General features: G+C 36.6%; 2 protein-coding genes across 3 annotated transcripts; one reads left to right on the top strand and one right to left on the bottom strand.

The window, feature by feature from the left end:
* On the top strand, positions 7,396 to 10,447 carry LOC104719559 (cytochrome P450 85A1-like). 2 transcript variants are annotated; one of them, XM_010437503.2, is made up of 9 exons: positions 7,404 to 7,794; positions 7,866 to 8,190; positions 8,522 to 8,671; positions 8,755 to 9,000; positions 9,084 to 9,170; positions 9,258 to 9,336; positions 9,649 to 9,755; positions 10,039 to 10,163; positions 10,274 to 10,447. In XM_010437503.2, the coding sequence occupies exons 1-9, from the start codon at positions 7,604 to 7,606 to the stop codon at positions 10,359 to 10,361; spliced, it is 1,398 nt and encodes a 465-aa protein (XP_010435805.1). In that variant the 5' UTR covers positions 7,404 to 7,603; the 3' UTR covers positions 10,362 to 10,447. The 2 variants fall into 2 exon arrangements, with proteins under 2 accessions (XP_019086426.1, XP_010435805.1); XM_019230881.1 differs by lacking the exon at positions 10,274 to 10,447 and having other exon boundaries at positions 7,396 to 7,794; positions 9,649 to 9,759; positions 10,047 to 10,114.
* LOC104720600 lies at positions 13,459 to 17,144 on the bottom strand. The gene is made up of 3 exons (XM_010438484.1): positions 16,743 to 17,144; positions 16,293 to 16,327; positions 13,459 to 15,262 (listed from the first exon to the last, which is right to left on the bottom strand). Exons 1-3 carry the CDS (start codon positions 17,142 to 17,144, stop codon positions 13,459 to 13,461), a joined length of 2,241 nt encoding a protein of 746 aa, XP_010436786.1.

Raw genomic sequence — 17,355 nt, 5'->3', positions numbered from 1 at the left:
GTGGACTTGAATTCAGTATGCCCAAGCTTTTGTGCTGTAGAATAAGGCATTAGACTGATAGATGCTCCCAAGTCACACAAACATTTGTTGAAGTGTAGGTAGCTGATGGAGCAAGGTAGATTGAATGGACTTGGATCTTCAAGTTTTGTTGGAACAATAGCTGTCCCAATCTCCTCTTGATCTCTCTTGTCTTGATTCTGAGCCTTTTGCTTGGATATGTCAAGTAACATGCCTTTATAGAGAGGATATGGAGCATAGTGTTCCAAAGCTGGTCCTCTCTCCTCTTCCTTCTTTTCAATGATCTCCTCTTGTTGTAAAGCCATCACTTCCCTCTTTTCAATTATTTCCCTAACTTCTTTCAGCTTTTGTGCCTTGAAACGTCCTGGGAATGGCAAAGGAGGTTTTTGAGCAGGAGGAATGTATTTGACAGGCTTAACAGCTTCTGCGGGAACAACTCGATCAGTCAGTCGATCAGGTAATTGATCGTGTGTGTGGTCGAGCACCTGGTCGAGTGGTTTCTCTGCATCAGTCTCCTGAGTAGAAGTAGAACTTTCACTTTGGGCTTCAATTAGTGACGAATCCTCCTCAGCTTGATCGTCACTGTCCTCAGTCACAGCTTCCTCATAGAGATGAATACCTTTAGCAATAAACTCCCTTGGGTTTTGATCGTGTGGTTCCTTAGAGTTTAGACTCTCAAACTTGTTATTCAGGTCATTAGAATAATAATCCAATGTTTGGTTCAGCTCAGCAAACTGCTTTGCGTCCTCAATCTGCCCATTTACTTGTCTAAACAAAAATTGCTGCATAGTAGCTCCTAAGTCAGGTTCTTGGGCTTGTGAGTTCTGGAATCCTGGAGGGGGATACAATTGAGCCTGGAATCTTGGTTGTTGTTGCGTGGGTACATAATGGAACATACAACTTGGAAACATGATTACTTATTCGAGCAGACACTCGATTGAGCACTGGCTCGAGTTGAAGGTCGAACTGACTGAGACGAGTATTCCTTTTGAATCCGGGTTGTGACTCGATCAGTATACGCAAATCGGCTTGTTTGTTGCTCCTTGTATGCATACACCTGAAACAGAGGAGAAAGATTGCAAGAACCAGTTAGTAAACTAAAATAAAATAACCTTAGACTAGACATGAATCTAAAATTTCAAAGGCAGCGTTTTGGTCCCCGACAACGGCGCCAAATTGATCACAAGTCAATTAAAACCCAAAGTGCACTCAACCACGATCTGGTGGTGTCGTCGTAGCACTTCAGGGTCGAATCCACAGAGACCAAGCGATGCACTATGAAAATATATAGACCAAATATAGCTAAGGCAATGAGAAATATTGTTTTTCAAGTAACCGATTAAAAATAGAAAATAAATAAGAGTTTTGAAAGCAAGGAAAGATATTGGGCGTAGGGAATTAGTTGGAGAAGACAATCACGAAATTAGATGGTAGATTGGGAGAGCACTAAACACCGTTCTTGAACTCAAATCTCGAATGTAAAACTAGCCTACTGTTGCAGCATTAGTTATCTATGCTAAGAATTGAATAAACCCTAAACCGTCGTTTGAATCTAGCAACCCTAGCAAGCAATAAGTTCAAGTTTGATTTTGTTCACAAGGTGCCTTAACTTCAACTTTCGTTGGCTAAGGTTCACCTTGCTCACCTATGTTCTTTTCAAGCAATTCAACAACACTTTTGATGCCTAGATGAATTAAACCTAAGATCTTGATCTAGGTGATCAGTCTAGCTTAAGCATTCGAAACAACAATAGATGAAGAACAATAAGATCAATCCCAAATCTAACAACCTAAGTTTAGAGAGTCATAAACCCCCTTCTAAAACCCGAAACACAACAGTAAAACTACTCAGACATTGAAATCAAAGAACTGCAAATCAAATATGAAGAAAACATGTTTGAATTGCAAAGAGAAAATAATAGGGTTCAAAATTCTTCTCCAAAGGGATACAAAGGATTAGAGATCTTCTCCCAAGATTACAAATCTCAAAAGCGGCATAGAATAAAAGTTGGTCTTTCTAGAGGTCGAGCCTCGTGCTTAAATAGTAAAATAATACCCTAAAAGTCGGTTTAAAACGAAAAAGGAAAAGTTGCTTCGGATTCGGGATCGGTCGATCCGAATGCTGATCAGCCAATCTAGGATGCTTTTCTGGACTTGCTCCAATTGCTAGCTTGTCCTATGGTCTTCAACCAATCTAGCTCCAAATGCATGCTTTCATCCCCATGAAACATGTAATTTTGTATGTGTGATGATGATGAATGATGGTAGAGATGATGGATGAACAGGTGGATGCAAGGTGTTTCAATTACCCTTATGTTGTTGCAGCATAAAGGATATCAATCCATAATGGATGTGATGCAAGCACTTAGGATGTGGATACTTATCTAAGTTAAGACAAATGTGATGAATGTTTTTATCTAGCAACTAATGATGATGAAATGCAGAATGTAAAGATACTATAATAAAAAGCTCTGGATGGAGCTCGAGCAGACACTCGATCGGATGCTCGATCGAGTGGTTGGTCGAGGTTGTGTGCGGATGTAAAACAGAGACAGGACAACAATGAAAACAGAGTAAGAACAGCATAGAGCTTATCTAATCTAGAAGAGATCTATAACAATAAAGCTTGATCAATATAAAAGCCCATAACTTTTACCCAGCCTAATCCATCCTTAAGATCCTAAGCCAGTACTCACAATCACTAAACATGATGAACATAATCATAAACCCAGAAAATGATGAAACTTGCATGACTAGAAAGATGATATATAGATCTACAATATTGAAGAAGAAATTAAATCCAAATTCCTAATACTTAGAAAGTTATGAAACAAGCAAGTATCAAAAGATTCTTGGTTTTTGGTACAAAAGTGGCTAAAAATCTTAACTAAAAGAAAGGAAAAAGTAGACAATCTCCAAAAGGGTAAAATATTAGGTTCTAGATATTATTTCTGACTCTCTCTGACTTGTGGGCGGCCATGAGGTACAAGTGACTTATATAGGAGAGAGGGGAAGCCCTAAAATGGCTAGAAGACAAAATAGCCAGGCGGCTCGGTCAACTCGACCAGGTGCTCGGTCGAGTACATGGTCGAGTGGTCTCCTCTTCTGCTTCTTCCAATCGATCGAGTCCCTCCTAGCACACGGCCGAGTGTCTGGTCCAGTGGACTCGCGGACTTGGTTCCCTCTGCTATATCTCCTTGATCCTCTTCACTTGGTAGCTCAAATCCTTCTCAGCATCCTTCCATACTCCTTAGGATCCAAAATCATCTGTTTATGCACACCTAGGGTTTTGAGGTGTGCCTTCATTGTGCCTCCAAAGAGCTGATGACCAGAGAAGTAGCGACGACCAGAACCCTCTCTCGTTCATCTATTGAAGCCTTTGAAGATCCACCATCTCTCTCTTTCTACTCCTTCTTATTTCATACTTTCATTGCTTTTGGGATCAAGTTACTTTTGTGACAAATAGAGAAGTTTCCTTTGAACCCCTTTTGTTATTTGATTTGTTTTTGATACTATACTTTATAATATCATGTCGTTTCTTTACATCATGAGCGAGTAGTTTACTTTGTTGGGTTTTATGGGGTGATTCAAGAGGGAATTCATAGGTTCGCTTCAATTAGGTTGTTAGATCTTATTTTCGGTCTATATTAGAGTTCTTTTGGGACATCTTTATCTTAATGCATGTTCTTGGATTGATCACCAAGTGCTGATCTAGATAACGGGAGCGCTAACCGCGTTATCCTATTTCTCCGAACTAGTGTTATATCGAAACCTCGCGTCGTAACCTGCGTAAGTTGAGTTGCGGAGTTTGGTGAATGTATCGAACTTGTTTTTCTAGCTGGTTGACATGCGTCGTTGCCTGCGAAAGTTGAGTAACGGAGTATGAAGACTTTAGACTTTCATTCTATGATAGTAGCTTGTTAGTTCATTAGTGTTTCGTAGTTAAGAACCTAGACCGAAAATTAGTATTTACTTGTTAGATCTTACACTTAATATTGCTTAGAACCATGAAGACCCTTAGATGACTCCCAAAACGCCCAACGCCTTAGTCTTATAGTTTTAAACCGTTTTTATTTATTTGAAATAGTTATTAGGAAAACCAAAACCTCAATCTCTTCTTTAGTCTTAGCCATAGTTCTTTCTCTTTTAATTCTATTTGTGTTTGCTATTACTCTCTATGGGATCGATCCAAAAATACTACACTGATTAATTGTGCACTTTCAGTCGTTGTGTAGTCTTTTATGGTAAAATATTTGGAGTGAAATTCTACACACATCAGAACCATAGGCACTAAGGGAGTCGATGTGGGCGGCGTCGGTGCCAGAGTGGCCGGTGATGCTAGGTTTCCGGGTGCGGGAGTCCCAGCGGGTGGATCCCCTAATGGTACCACTCGTGGCAATCGCTCCAATAGCTATGTCAACAAGCCCGCCAGTTCAACACCTGTCAATTGGTGGCAACTTGTCCTGTGGGAAGGTTGATAAAGTGTGAGGACCAAGGTTCGAGTAACGCCTAGCGCACCAATAACCTATTGGTGAATTAGGATGTCCACAGTGATGGGTTAGGATCGATGCCCTGCAGGGCCAGCTTGGGGTCCGTTGGGATGGCTAGTAGTGAGGCTAGTGGGGTCTGCGGACGATCCATTGGGGCAGCTAGCAGTTAGACTAGTGGGGTCCATGGGACGGGTTGTTTCAGGTCGGAGGATGTGCGAGCCGTGTTTACGGTTGCACAGAGGTCCTTGGTGGATGGATGGTGTTGCGGGATTTGAAGACGAATCCTTGTTGGTGGGGGAGAATTGTAACATTCGCGAACCAAATAATGTGATTTGGGGGTGGGTGTCGATTGACACCAGGGAGTGTCGATCGACATCAATAATTTTTGGTTTGACCGGTTTGTTTTAAATCATCGAAATTGGAATTGGCTCGGTTTAGGAAGCCCTAAATCAGAGTATTTAAGTGGGAATGGACTTGAGGGTTTGGCAGAAGCTGCTTATTGTCGTTTTAGAGAGAAAAGAGAGAAGAGGGAGTGTTCTTGGGAGATTGGAGATTCTTGGCTGGTTTGGGAGATATGTTGTTGTGGAGTGAAGATCTTGTGCTAGGAACGAAGGAGATGCCTTCTAGGGGTTGGATTCGGCGTTGTTTGGCCAGAACTTTCTTCAAAAGAGGTGAGTGCATGACCATGGCTGATCTAAGCCTGAGATCTCTTTTATTTTGCTTGTTCTATGTTGTTTGTGGTGTTTTCTTGCTTAAGTTGGTTGTGTTATGGTTTCTATAGGTTCCTGAAGCTTTTGGATGAGTTTGGGACGGATTGGAGATGGTTAGAAATGGAATTTCGACGTTCGGCTTCGAGCATATTGTGTCTGCGGAGTCGGTGTCGATCGACACCAGATAAGTGTCGGTCAACACCAGATAGGTGTCGGTCAACACCAAGGAGGAGTGTCAATTGACACTAAGAGGCAGTGTCGGTCGACACTAGCAGTCAGTGATGGTCGACACCAGCTTTAACCGACACTTGTTTTTCCTTGTTTGATGTGTTTGTTTGTGTTGCTTAACATTGGAACCTCAGTTGCTTGTGTGTATAGTCCAATAGATGGGTTGATTGCCTCACTGAGTGTTTATGAAAATACTCATGCATCTCAATTTGTGTTAATTTGTGGTGCATGTATGTGGCGTGGAATCATGGCAATGAGGAGGATGATGATCTAGGGTCTCAGTTATTATATTAGGGTTATGTTATTGATGTTGAAACCTTGGATAGAGTCATGCTAGGTTGTTGAATAGAATGGTTAGGAATGTTATTCTATTGATGATATGTTGGTTTTATATTGTTAGTATGTTTCTGATGTGCTTATTAGTTGTTGTTGGCTAATGATGATTTATGGTTTGGTTGGTTTAGTTAATTAGTATGGAACGCTTAATTATATATTGTTTTTTTTTAAAAACAACATATCCGATTGTTTCAATTAATAAAAAGTAAATATTTAATTCACCAGAAGCAAAGTTCATATTTCGCTATCTTCACCACTTATTATAAGTTCACTTAGCACTTTTTTATACTAATTTACATACCAATTAGCCAATGTTACAACAGAAATCCAATTTTTTTTCTTCACAGCTAAAATATGTTCTGAGCCGGAAAGCTATGTCAAGGTTCACAATTGTTCTTAGTCTAAACAAATTACAAGAAGAAAAAAACATATACACACATTTGTTATTTAAAGTTTGTTTTCTATATTGTTTATAATCAGTATAGAAAAAATATTATTAGAAACGATACTAGATAGTTAGTCGTGTTGTACAACACAAAAAAATATTTGTATAAACTTTATTGTAATTTGTTATCTAGAAAATAATAGTAGAAAATTTATTTGATTTACTCTATATATTTTATAATCTTTTAAATTTAAGTTATTTAGTTTCATACTCTGATTTCAACCTGGTACATGATAAAATGTTAAAATCCGTGAATTATATAAATTTGGTAAAATCCATAAAAGAAAACAAAACACGTATTGAAGCGGTCGTGTTTATAAATCTCGATTTGATTTTTTTGATTTTTTTAGTTGTATACATTTAATAAAATCTAATACTATCTTAAATAAAATCTAACATTTGTGTTTTTTTTTGTTTTTTAATAAGATGTCATTGCGTAGATATATAGTACAAAAACTATTTAATAAATTAGATAAAACATTTTATATTTGTAAAATATAAGTAATATTGTATCATAGCTTTAAAATATATATGTCATTATAAACGATTCATGGATGCAAATATTTAATCTTAATTTTATAAATAAAATTAAGTTTTATAATTATTCTAAATAGTTTGTTATTATTTTGTAAAATTTCTGAAACAATAAATAGAATATATTAAATAATTTTATTATATAATTTTGAAAATATTGTTTTATTATTTTGTAATACGCCACATGATAGTAAGGTTAAACTTTAACAACATTGCAAATAAGTATATAGAGATTATACAAGATACCATTTTCATTTCGTTTATATACTAAAGAAACCACAACCTAGAAAATATTAAAAAGACCACAAATGTTTTTTACACGGTTTATAATTTATCGTGGGAAAATACATTATCATAATTAAACAGTATTCTTAGATATCCATTTATTAAATTTTTTTTTTCTTATATACCAAACTTGAAACAAATTCTAAAGGACCTCCATAATCAAAATTCCAAAATAGATTATATTATGCTTCGAAATAACTCTAAAGGTCACAATCATGTTTATTTTCATGCTAGGAAACAATAAAAGTAACAAATATGTAATCTTTTCCCAAATACTGTCAGAACTCATAGAATAAGAAAAATATACACAGTTTGGTGTGATTCTTTATTATTTTTCCTATGGTAAGTCTTCTCTCTATCTCAAAAATATCTGTCTTCTCTCTATCTCTCTAAACATGCTGCATACTTGACTTAGCCTTCTATATAAACACTTGCAAACACACCCTCCTAGTCTCAACCACATTCCATAACCATCTCTCTCTTTCTCACCTCTATCTCTCTGTGGTCTGTTTCAAAACAGAGTACAGAACATAGAAAGAAACAAGAAAATAGAGTGAGATGGGAACTGTGATGGTGATGATGGGTCTACTTGTTATCCTCGTCTCGCTCTGCTCTGCTCTTCTCCGATGGAATCAGATGCGATATACCAAGAATGGTCTTCCTCCTGGAACCATGGGATGGCCAATTTTTGGGGAAACCACCGAGTTCCTCAAACAAGGCCCCAACTTCATGAGAAACCAAAGACTCCGGTAAAAAAAAACATTCAAATAACCAAATCAAGATTTTGTTTCTCTTCTTATAACTAACTTGGAATCAACAGATATGGGAGTTTCTTCAAATCTCATCTTCTTGGTTGTCCAACATTAATCTCGATGGACTCAGAAGTGAACAGATACATTTTAAAGAACGAATCAAAAGGTTTGGTTCCTGGTTACCCACAATCTATGCTTGATATACTCGGGACTTGCAACATGGCTGCGGTTCATGGTTCGAGCCACCGGCTTATGAGAGGCTCGCTTCTCTCTCTTATAAGCTCGACCATGATGAGGGATCACATCTTGCCTAAAGTCGATCACTTCATGAGAAGCTATCTTGGTCAGTGGAATGAACTTGAGGATATTGATATCCAAGATAAGACCAAACATGTATGTATTTTTATCTTTCTCTCACTGTTTTTACTATTTTTACCTTCTCTGTTTCTTCCGTTATCAGTTTATGCCTTATAACAGAAGGTTAGAAAGTAATAATAAATTTTAGAGTTTATCAATTTAATCCTCTGTAGAGCCCATATGGTTAGAAGTTTTTTGATAAAGACTGATAAACAAACTGATAATGTTATATGGATGGGTGCAATAGTAAATTATTGAGAATGTTTGTCTTCGATTATATCTGGGAATATTTGTCAGAACTTTTATTAATTTTTTATGTTTCTTTTGTGTTTTTATAATTTCTTTATTTTGGGTGGGTTTCTTGCAGATGGCATTTTTATCTTCACTGACCCAAATCGCTGAGAATTTAAGAAAACCATTCGTTGAAGAATTCAAAACAGCGTTCTTCAAGCTTGTTGTTGGTACTTTATCAGTTCCGATCGATCTTCCCGGCACGAATTATCGTTGCGGAATCCAAGTAAAATTCTCGATCTTGACCTTGCTAAGAAAATTTAGATGAGAAAAATAACAGAAACTGAACTTTTTTCGGTTTCTTTTCAGGCAAGAAAGAACATTGATAGGTTGCTAAGAGAGCTGATGCAAGAACGTAGAGATTCTGGAGAAACATTCACAGACATGTTAGGTTACTTGATGAAGAAGGAAGATAACCGATACCTGTTAACCGATGAAGAGATAAGAGACCAAGTCGTCACTATTTTGTATTCGGGTTACGAAACTGTATCTACGACTTCTATGATGGCTCTTAAGTACCTTCATGATCACCCTAAAGCTCTTCAAGAACTCAGAGTATGTCCCTAAGTAAAGAACATAACCGGTTGTTACTATTCTATAGTTCAATTATTTGAATTCCGATTGTGATGGAATTGCAGACAGAGCATTTGGCTATAAGGGAAAGAAAACGACCAAACGAACCACTCGGTCTGGAGGATGTGAAGTCAATGAAGTTCACTCGAGCTGTTAGTATCTAACATTAATGTTATACTAACAATAACTAAGCATTACATGTTAGCGTTTAATTAATCATTACTAATTATTTATTACAGGTTATCTTTGAGACATCAAGATTGGCAACGATCGTTAATGGGGTCCTAAGGAAAACTACTCGTGACTTGGAAATCAACGGTACCTCTATATATATTTATATGTATTTTTTAACTACAATTGCTTTGTCGGGTTTAATATAAATTTATAGTTTTTATATTTATGAAAAAGGGAGAGAAATAATGTGAGCATGTGGTGGACCTTAAGTATATCAATGATTTAGAGTGTATTATGAATACCAACCAAATCCAGCTATGAAAGCATCCTCTTTAGTGTGAGCCATCTTTGTGAATTTCACTTCAAATAATTTTGACAGAATATAAAAACCATTTTTTTGTGTGTGTTCTTTTATTGATTTTAGTATATCTGATCATGAATCTTTAATAATTGCAGGTTATTTAATTCCAAAAGGATGGAGAATTTATGTTTACACGAGGGAAATTAACTACGATGCAAATCTTTATGAAGACCCATTGATCTTTAATCCATGGAGATGGATGGTATGTTTTGTATGTAAAAAATTTAATATAAAACATATCGTTTTAGAGTTTTAGTTTTGTTTTAATTTCGTTTTATATGATTATCAATTCAGTATTTACAATGATCTTATATTAGTGAAGTGTAAAAAAAATGTGAATATTCTTTTACATAACTGTGAAATGTTTTAAACAACACTAAATTTAAAATACGAGGACTAGAGTGTGGTTCTCGTTTCCTATGTTTTTTCTTTGTCTGAAAACGTTTGATTGAAAATGAGGGTTATATTGATTTTTTTGAATGCAGAAGAAGAGCTTGGAGTCACAAAACTCATGCTTTGTGTTTGGCGGTGGAACAAGGCTTTGTCCTGGTAAGGAACTAGGGATTGTTGAGATCTCGAGCTTCCTCCATTACTTTGTTACGAGATACAGGTGTGTTCTTGATGATCATCTACTTTTGTTTTGTTTAAAGCTATTGTGGTTTTATTTGAAAAGTTTGTGCTATATTCTAACTCTTTCTTACGAATTAAATATAATGGCAGATGGGAGGAAGTAGGAGGGGATGAATTAATGGTATTTCCAAGAGTTTTTGCACCAAAGGGCTTCCACCTTAGGATTTCTCCCTACTAATATATAACTTTTTATTTGTAAATAACCCCTAGAAAATCGTTATAGAAGAAGCAATATATGAAGACATAAGAAGATATTCTATTATTTTTTTTTTGCTCTATTTGACCCATATTTTTGTTGATTTTTTCAAATGAAAATTGAGGTAAAGTTGGAGTTTTTTGGGTATTTTGAAAGTTTAGAAGTTTTCACATTATTCCCAAAAAAAGATATACAAATAAAGGGACATGTCTCAATAACTCTCAATCTCCCAAATATGCATTGACAACTTCCCTTAACACTCCATAAGATCTAACCCCGGGCATATTACCCATTTTATGTTTAAAGACATAGTAGGTCGGAAAGCTGGTTATCTAGAGGCTAGAGCCCTGCGAAATTTGTCTACAGTAGTGTCAAGGAAGTATAACTCAAACCTATCGAAACCTCCGAGGCCAACAGGTCAATTATGTCGCATTATTGTGTGTATGGGATGCACAACTGGTTCATAAACATAACAATTACTGGATTCAAGGCTTGACACATAAGTAATTCCCAATCCTCTTCTGAGATAGTCCGCACTACGTCACGTACTTAACCGTTAGCAATTGTTAGAGATATAATATACATATTCCTCAATGAAAGATGGGTTATTATAATGAGTATTGATAGAATAAAAGAAGAAATTAAAAATATTTATAATTTGAGTATTATTATGAGTTTGGTAAAAATAAAAGAAGAATAAGGAAAAACGTCTTATACCATGAAAATTATGACATTGTACTATATAGAGCCCAAACTTTATTTTGGTCTGAGATATCTTTCAATAAATGATTTAACCTATATGTCCCTGAATTCATAGTTCTATTCTTATATCCTTATGAAATTGATAGTTATCATCTAATTATCGATTAATTTTTCTAAAAATGATAACATTAGAACACTAAAAAAATAAGAATAAGGAATTATTTTTTCTTCCTACCCTTGAGAAAAGAAAGAAAAAGAGAGAGCTTATACTTCTCTTTTACTAATATAGGAATTATTACATTTTTAAAAAGGACATATATCTTTATTAATTTATATACTATCTTCACTGTTGTAAAGATATATTTCTATAAACATTAATTCATTTTTTAGATCATTAGTTTTTTCTTAAAAAAACCCAAAAATACTACTTGAAGAGTATACATTTCTAAAAACAATTAATTAATAGGTAACTAAACGAATTTTTTTTCTAAAAAACCCAAAATACTACTTGAAGAGGAGTTAGGAGAGAGAGATTATAAAACTCTACTCTTACAGTTACAATCTTGAAGGGGCTTGTGCCAGAAGCAATGGCCAGGAAGTGTTAAAGCCGAAAGAGATAGTGCCATTATCCACTTAAAGATCCAAAAATACAACACTATCTGAACTGGAAGTTTGAAATGGTAAAAAAATAAACGTGTTCACTCAAGTATCACAAAAATAAATAAATAAATAAGTAAATAACTAAATTCAAAGGATGCACTTCAAATTTGAACTAAAATTTTTTTTTCCAACTTTACATGATTTTTTTTTTTGTCAACCAAATCCTACTATATTAATTGAGAAATACAAATATGAAACTAATTTTATAAAATGTAAAAAAAAATTACATTGTCATGCCATTGTTTTTAAATAATTATTAGTTTTCAGAAGAAAAAAAATTAATTTTCCTCTCTAACTAGTTATGGAAAAAAATACTAATAATTTTTTAAAAAATATAAACTAATCAGAATTTCAAAAACTAAGATTTTATATTCAAGTAGACAATATGATTATTTTTAATAACTAGATTTCAAAGATTTTGTTAAAAAAAATTTATGATTCTTTAATCATCTTTCTTTTATTTTATTTACAAATTGTTTTGAATTATCATGTAATACTTATGTTTAATAAATATGTAAAATGTTTTCTTCATATGTTATGATTTGAATTTTTATAAACGAAGATATTTTACTCAATGTATGAAAAAATGTGTGGTTTAGTTTTCCACACTGATGGATTGGTAAAACTAAATTTATGTGGTTGATAAATTAATAAATTTTATTTGGTCACAATTACAATATTATAATTACTAGTTCAAAATATTTCACAAAAATAATGATGCAAATACAACAAAAAATAATACAAAACTGTAATATACATCAAATAAATTAAAATATTATAATATTCTAAAATAATTAGTATTCGAAAAGATATATATATATATATATATATATATATAGATTTACAGAAAAATTGCAATATCAACAATAAATGATATCTCAAACAAAATAACTTTTTTAAAAAATATAACAATAATTTTTATATAATTTCTTCCAGAGAAACGACTCGAACTGTGTCTTCCAGAGAAGATCATTTCTCTCTGTCAGCTGGACGGTAACACAGTTGGAGATGTGAAGAGTAGGAGGAGAGTAAATTTGAAGAGCTTGATCCATGTGCTCTGATACCATGAAAGAGTGAGCTCAGTGGCTCTTTAGGTGGAAAACATTTCTTACTTTATTTCCAACTTACTTAGGGTTCTTACACTGTTTTGCCTTTATATATTCAATACATCTCTAGGGTTTTTTGGATCCTTACAACTCATGTGTCCGAATCTTCTAGACACCCAAAACTATTCCTTAGAGTGATTGGCTCCGTACATGCCAGCTCTGTCTTAACTCTGGTTTTGTTTCTTTGCACAGGTGGAGATAACCATTGAGAAGATGAAAGCTTGGTTTCCTTGTTTGGCTTTTGTAAATAGACATTGGGCCTTCGTGTATTTGGTGTGTTATTGGGCTGCAAACTGTTAAAGCTTATCTTTTGATCTCGCTTTCCATCTTCCTCTTTCTTCGACATTTTTTGAATCTGTATCCGAGTTTCATTGCTGTGAGACGCAGGGGAAGCTTCGATGATCATCTTGGACTGAACTGGTGAGATCTTGCTAACACGCCCCCGAAACTCAGTGTGGGAGGGAGGACCACACCGAGTTTGGATCGCAAGAAGTTGAAGCGACCAAACGGGAGAGATTTGGTAAAGATATCGGCAATTTGGAGAAATCCAGGTATGTGTTTCACTGTTAGTGTTCCAAGGGCTACTTTTTCCCGCACATAGTGATAGTGGTTCAGAAAATGCGTAGTCGTTTTGTGAAACGCTGGATTTGCAGACATGTATATGGCGGAGAGGTTATCGCAGTAGAGCTCTGGTGGATTATACTGGTAGAAGCATTGCTGAAGTTAATCCCCATTGTGACTGTACCTTTGATGTAGCGGAGGATTCTCTTAAGAAGATAGAAATCCGCAAGAGTTGGAGCATGCATCTTCTGGCAAACATAATTCACTGTAAACTGAATGTCTGGTCTCGTAAGAGTTGGATATTGTAATTTACCGGCCAAACTTCTGAAATATGTTGGACTTGTAAACAGCTCCTTATGCTTTTCTCTTGTTTTCTCCAGTTGTTCGGGTAATGGTGTGGCAACCAAAGCACATTCGCTCATGCCAGCAGTGACAAGGAGATCTTCTGCGTATTTTTGTTGAGAGAGGAACAGACCAGCCGGATGGAACTGTGCTTGAATTCCTAGAAAGTATTGCATTTGACCGAGATCTTTCATATGGAATTGAGAGTTGAGTGCTGTCAAAAGAGAAGTTAATGCTTCAGAGCTATTTCCTGTGATTAACATGTCGTCGACATAGAGAAGCAACAAAATGATAGCATTTCCTTTCATGTAGACAAACAATGATGGATCAGGAATGCAGCAAGTAAAGCCAAACTCGAACAGGTAAGTACTAAATTTATCAAACCATGCTCTTGGGGATTGTTTAAGATCGTATATCGACTTGTGTAACAGGCACACATGTTCTGGCTTAGAAGGATCAACAAAACCTGTAGGTTGTTTCATGTAGACCGTTTCTGTAAGGTCTCCATGCAGAAAAGCGTTCTGCACATCCATCTGTTTAATGTCCCAGCGCATGACTGTGGCAAAGTGAAGCACAGATCGAACAGTAGCAGTTCTGACTACTGGACTGTAAGTTTCCATGTAGTCTATTCCTTCTTCTTGGTCGTACCCTTGGGCCACTAATCTTGCCTTAAGCTTTTGAAGAGTGCCATCTGAATTTAATTTTGTTCTGAACACCCATTTACTGCCTAGAACATGCATGTCTGGAGTAGGAGGGGTCAAGGACCAGTTGTTCGCAGCCTTGCAGTTCCCATATTCTTCATTCATAGCACCATTCCAGCCTGGGTGCTTTAGAGCTTCGGTGACAGTTTTGGGTTCAGGAATGTCTACTTTGTGAGTAAGCAAAACATACCTTGGGTTTGGTTTTCTTATACCATCTTTTAGTCTAGTCACCATTTTATGAGTTGATTTAACTGTACTCTTTGGTGCTGCTTCTGTCTGGATAACAGTAGGTGAGAATGACGGAACAAAATCGACGGGTGAAGAGGATGCAGACGTCGTGAGGTCTTCAGTTTCTGCAACCGCCACAGGTGAGATGGAGATAGGAGTGTTATTCACAGCGGCAATAGTCGGTGTAGAGGTACTGGTCACGGTTTTTGCTGTTGCTTGTGAGCTTAGAGAAGACACAAGCGTTTGACATGAATTATTTTCTTGTAAAGCTGGTGCAGGTGTAGTAGATGGTGAGGGGGATTCCGAGTTTGAAGAAGAGGAGTCTGTAACTACTTCGTGAGTATCTGTCCTGGAAGGAGAAAAAGACAAGCTGTTGCCTATACGAACAGAGTCAGAGTCTGCCGTACACTCAAAACTTGTCTCTTCTCTCTTAGTGGACACTCTGGAAAGTGTATTTCCAGGAGTTTGTGAGACTCTCAGAGAAGGAAGAGGGGGAAATTCTTGTAGGGAGGACAAAGGTATAGGTACTTCCTCTGCAGTGTTTTGTGAATCTGATGTGTTTCCAGTTATTCTTTCAGGAAAGCTTTAATGCCACACACTCATGAGAGGAGAACACTGTCGCTTGTCTCCTTTGAAATATTCAGAGAATGGGAAGGAATCTTCATTAAATATGACATGTCTGCTGATATACACTCGTCAAGTGGAAGGAAGTAAGCATTTGTAGTCTCTGAGTGTATCAAACTTGGACGATGTGTAGTCTCTGAGTGTTGGATAGCATGCACATCCGAAGACTCTGAGAGCTGTGTAGCTTGGTCTTTGCCCTGTCAGCGCTTCATAAGGGCTACACTGCTTGGCCAAAGCAGTCGTGGGAAGAAGATTAATCAGGAAATTTGCAGTGAAAAATGCCTCAACCCAATATTTTTGAGGTACTTTTCCTTGAAACATCATAGAGAGTCCAAATTAAACGATGTGCCTGTGATTTCTTTTTGCTAATCCGTTTTGTTGTGGTGTGTATGGACAGGAGATAAGTTGCTGGATTCCATGCTTCTAAAAATGACTTTTGAACTGCGTACTCATAAACTCACCGCACCATCACACTGAAAGGTACCTATCATTTCTTTGTATTGATTCTCTACTAGTGCTTGAAATCCGTAGAAGACAGTTATGAAGTCTGACTTAAGCTTGAGAGGGTAAAACCACCAGTATCTTGAATAATTATCAATGAAAATCACATAATATTTGAAACCTTGAAATGACATTGTTGGTGAAGGACCCCACAGATCACAATGTATCCTTTCCAAGGGTTTAGATGCTAAAAAAGTCAAAGCAGAAAAAGGTAATTTACTACTCTTCCCAAGTTGACACGCTTCACAAAACCACTTGACATTTTTATTATTGATAACAATAGACTTAGTTGCAGATAATTGCTGGAGAACTTGCAAGTGAAGGTGTCCCAATCTCTTGTGCCACACGGCTTCACTTGCGGTTTGCTGCCTTGTTGAGAAGTTTACTTGGTGAGAGGTACCTCCATGTAAGTTCCCCAGTGTATACAACCCCTTATTGTGCCTTCCCTTTGTTAACAACCTCCTTGTTTCCTTATCATAGATACGTACATCATCACAGTCGAATTGAAATCCACAAGGATAATCTGTGGTAAGCTTAGACACATAAAGTAAAGGTTTAGCAATATCAGGGCAAACCAAAACATCATTAAGAGGTAAATTACCAGAGATTGAGGGAAGACTAGTAGATCCAGTATGTGTTATTGGTAGAAAGCTTCCATCACCCACCATTATTTGCTCACTACCTTCATATACTTGTGAATGTTGCAGGTGATGTAGAGAATTTGTCACATGAGTGGTTGCTCATGAGTCTGATACCCACTCGCTTTCTTTCGTTATGGTCAGTCACATCAGTGATCCTGAGAGGAGCCAAAGCCTTCGGGATGCCTTCATACTGATAGCTATTATCAAACCGATACCAACACTTGGTAGCTGGGTGACCTGGTTTCCCACAGATTTGACATATCACCTTGTTTTCCCCATTGTACGTGAATGTATTACCTTGAACTGGTGATATTTGTTGGTGAAACCCCCTTCCACGTGTGGAGAAAGAGCCTCTGCACGGTTACCACCACGAGCTCCTCTTCCTCGATTGTTGGTGTGATAGTAACCAGAGGAATCTGTTCTGAAGGTGTTGAAGGCGAGATGAGGTGAGACCTCAGAATTGCCACTGCTATTATAACTAGTAAGACGGTCAGAGTAGCTCGTTAACCGTGGGATTACAACTTCAAACGTCAAAGTAGGCTGGGTATCCATGGAGCCTTCTACTGAGGTTTTAATATGTTCATATTCTCTTCCCAGACTTTTCAGAGCAGCAAATATTTTCATTTGTTCACTAACAGGACTACCTATAGAGGCAAGTTGTTCGCACACCCTCTTTATCTCCCTAAGATATTCTTCCATTGGCTTTTCTAACTTCTCAATGGTTTGAAGCTTATGTTGCATTTCAAAAAGACGAGAAGTTGATACCTTGTTGAAGTGTTGTGCTAAAGCAGTCCAAAGATCTCTTGCTGTGTTGGTGTCGACAACATCTCATAGAATATCTTCAGAGAGAGATCCCAGAAGTCAAGCTCTCACAACTTGGTCAGATCTGTGCCAAGCCAAGAAGTCCGGG

This window comes from Camelina sativa, chromosome 10 (assembly GCF_000633955.1).
Source record: "Camelina sativa cultivar DH55 chromosome 10, Cs, whole genome shotgun sequence".
NCBI classification, from domain to species: Eukaryota; Viridiplantae; Streptophyta; class Magnoliopsida; order Brassicales; family Brassicaceae; genus Camelina; species Camelina sativa.
This window is presented reverse-complemented; position numbering and strand designations above follow the sequence as displayed.

What these genes read in the sequence shown, in the direction of transcription:
- LOC104719559 (XM_010437503.2), top strand. Translation starts at nt 7,604, where the DNA reads ATGGGAACTGTGATGGTGATGATGGGTCTACTTGTTATCCTCGTCTCG. An exon ending in ATTATCGTTGCGGAATCCAA is followed by an intron (nt 8,672 to 8,754) that starts GTAAAATTCTCG and finishes GTTTCTTTTCAG; the next exon opens with GCAAGAAAGAACATTGATAG. An exon ending in TTAATCCATGGAGATGGATG is followed by an intron (nt 9,756 to 10,038) that starts GTATGTTTTGTA and finishes TTTTGAATGCAG; the next exon opens with AAGAAGAGCTTGGAGTCACA.
- LOC104720600 (XM_010438484.1), bottom strand. Translation starts at nt 17,144, where the DNA reads ATGGAAGAATATCTTAGGGAGATAAAGAGGGTGTGCGAACAACTTGCC. An exon ending in ACAAATATCACCAGTTCAAG is followed by an intron (nt 16,328 to 16,742) that starts GTAATACATTCA and finishes AGCTTACCACAG; the next exon opens with ATTATCCTTGTGGATTTCAA. An exon ending in TTCAATTCGACTGTGATGAT is followed by an intron (nt 15,263 to 16,292) that starts GTACGTATCTAT and finishes GTGGCATTAAAG; the next exon opens with CTTTCCTGAAAGAATAACTG.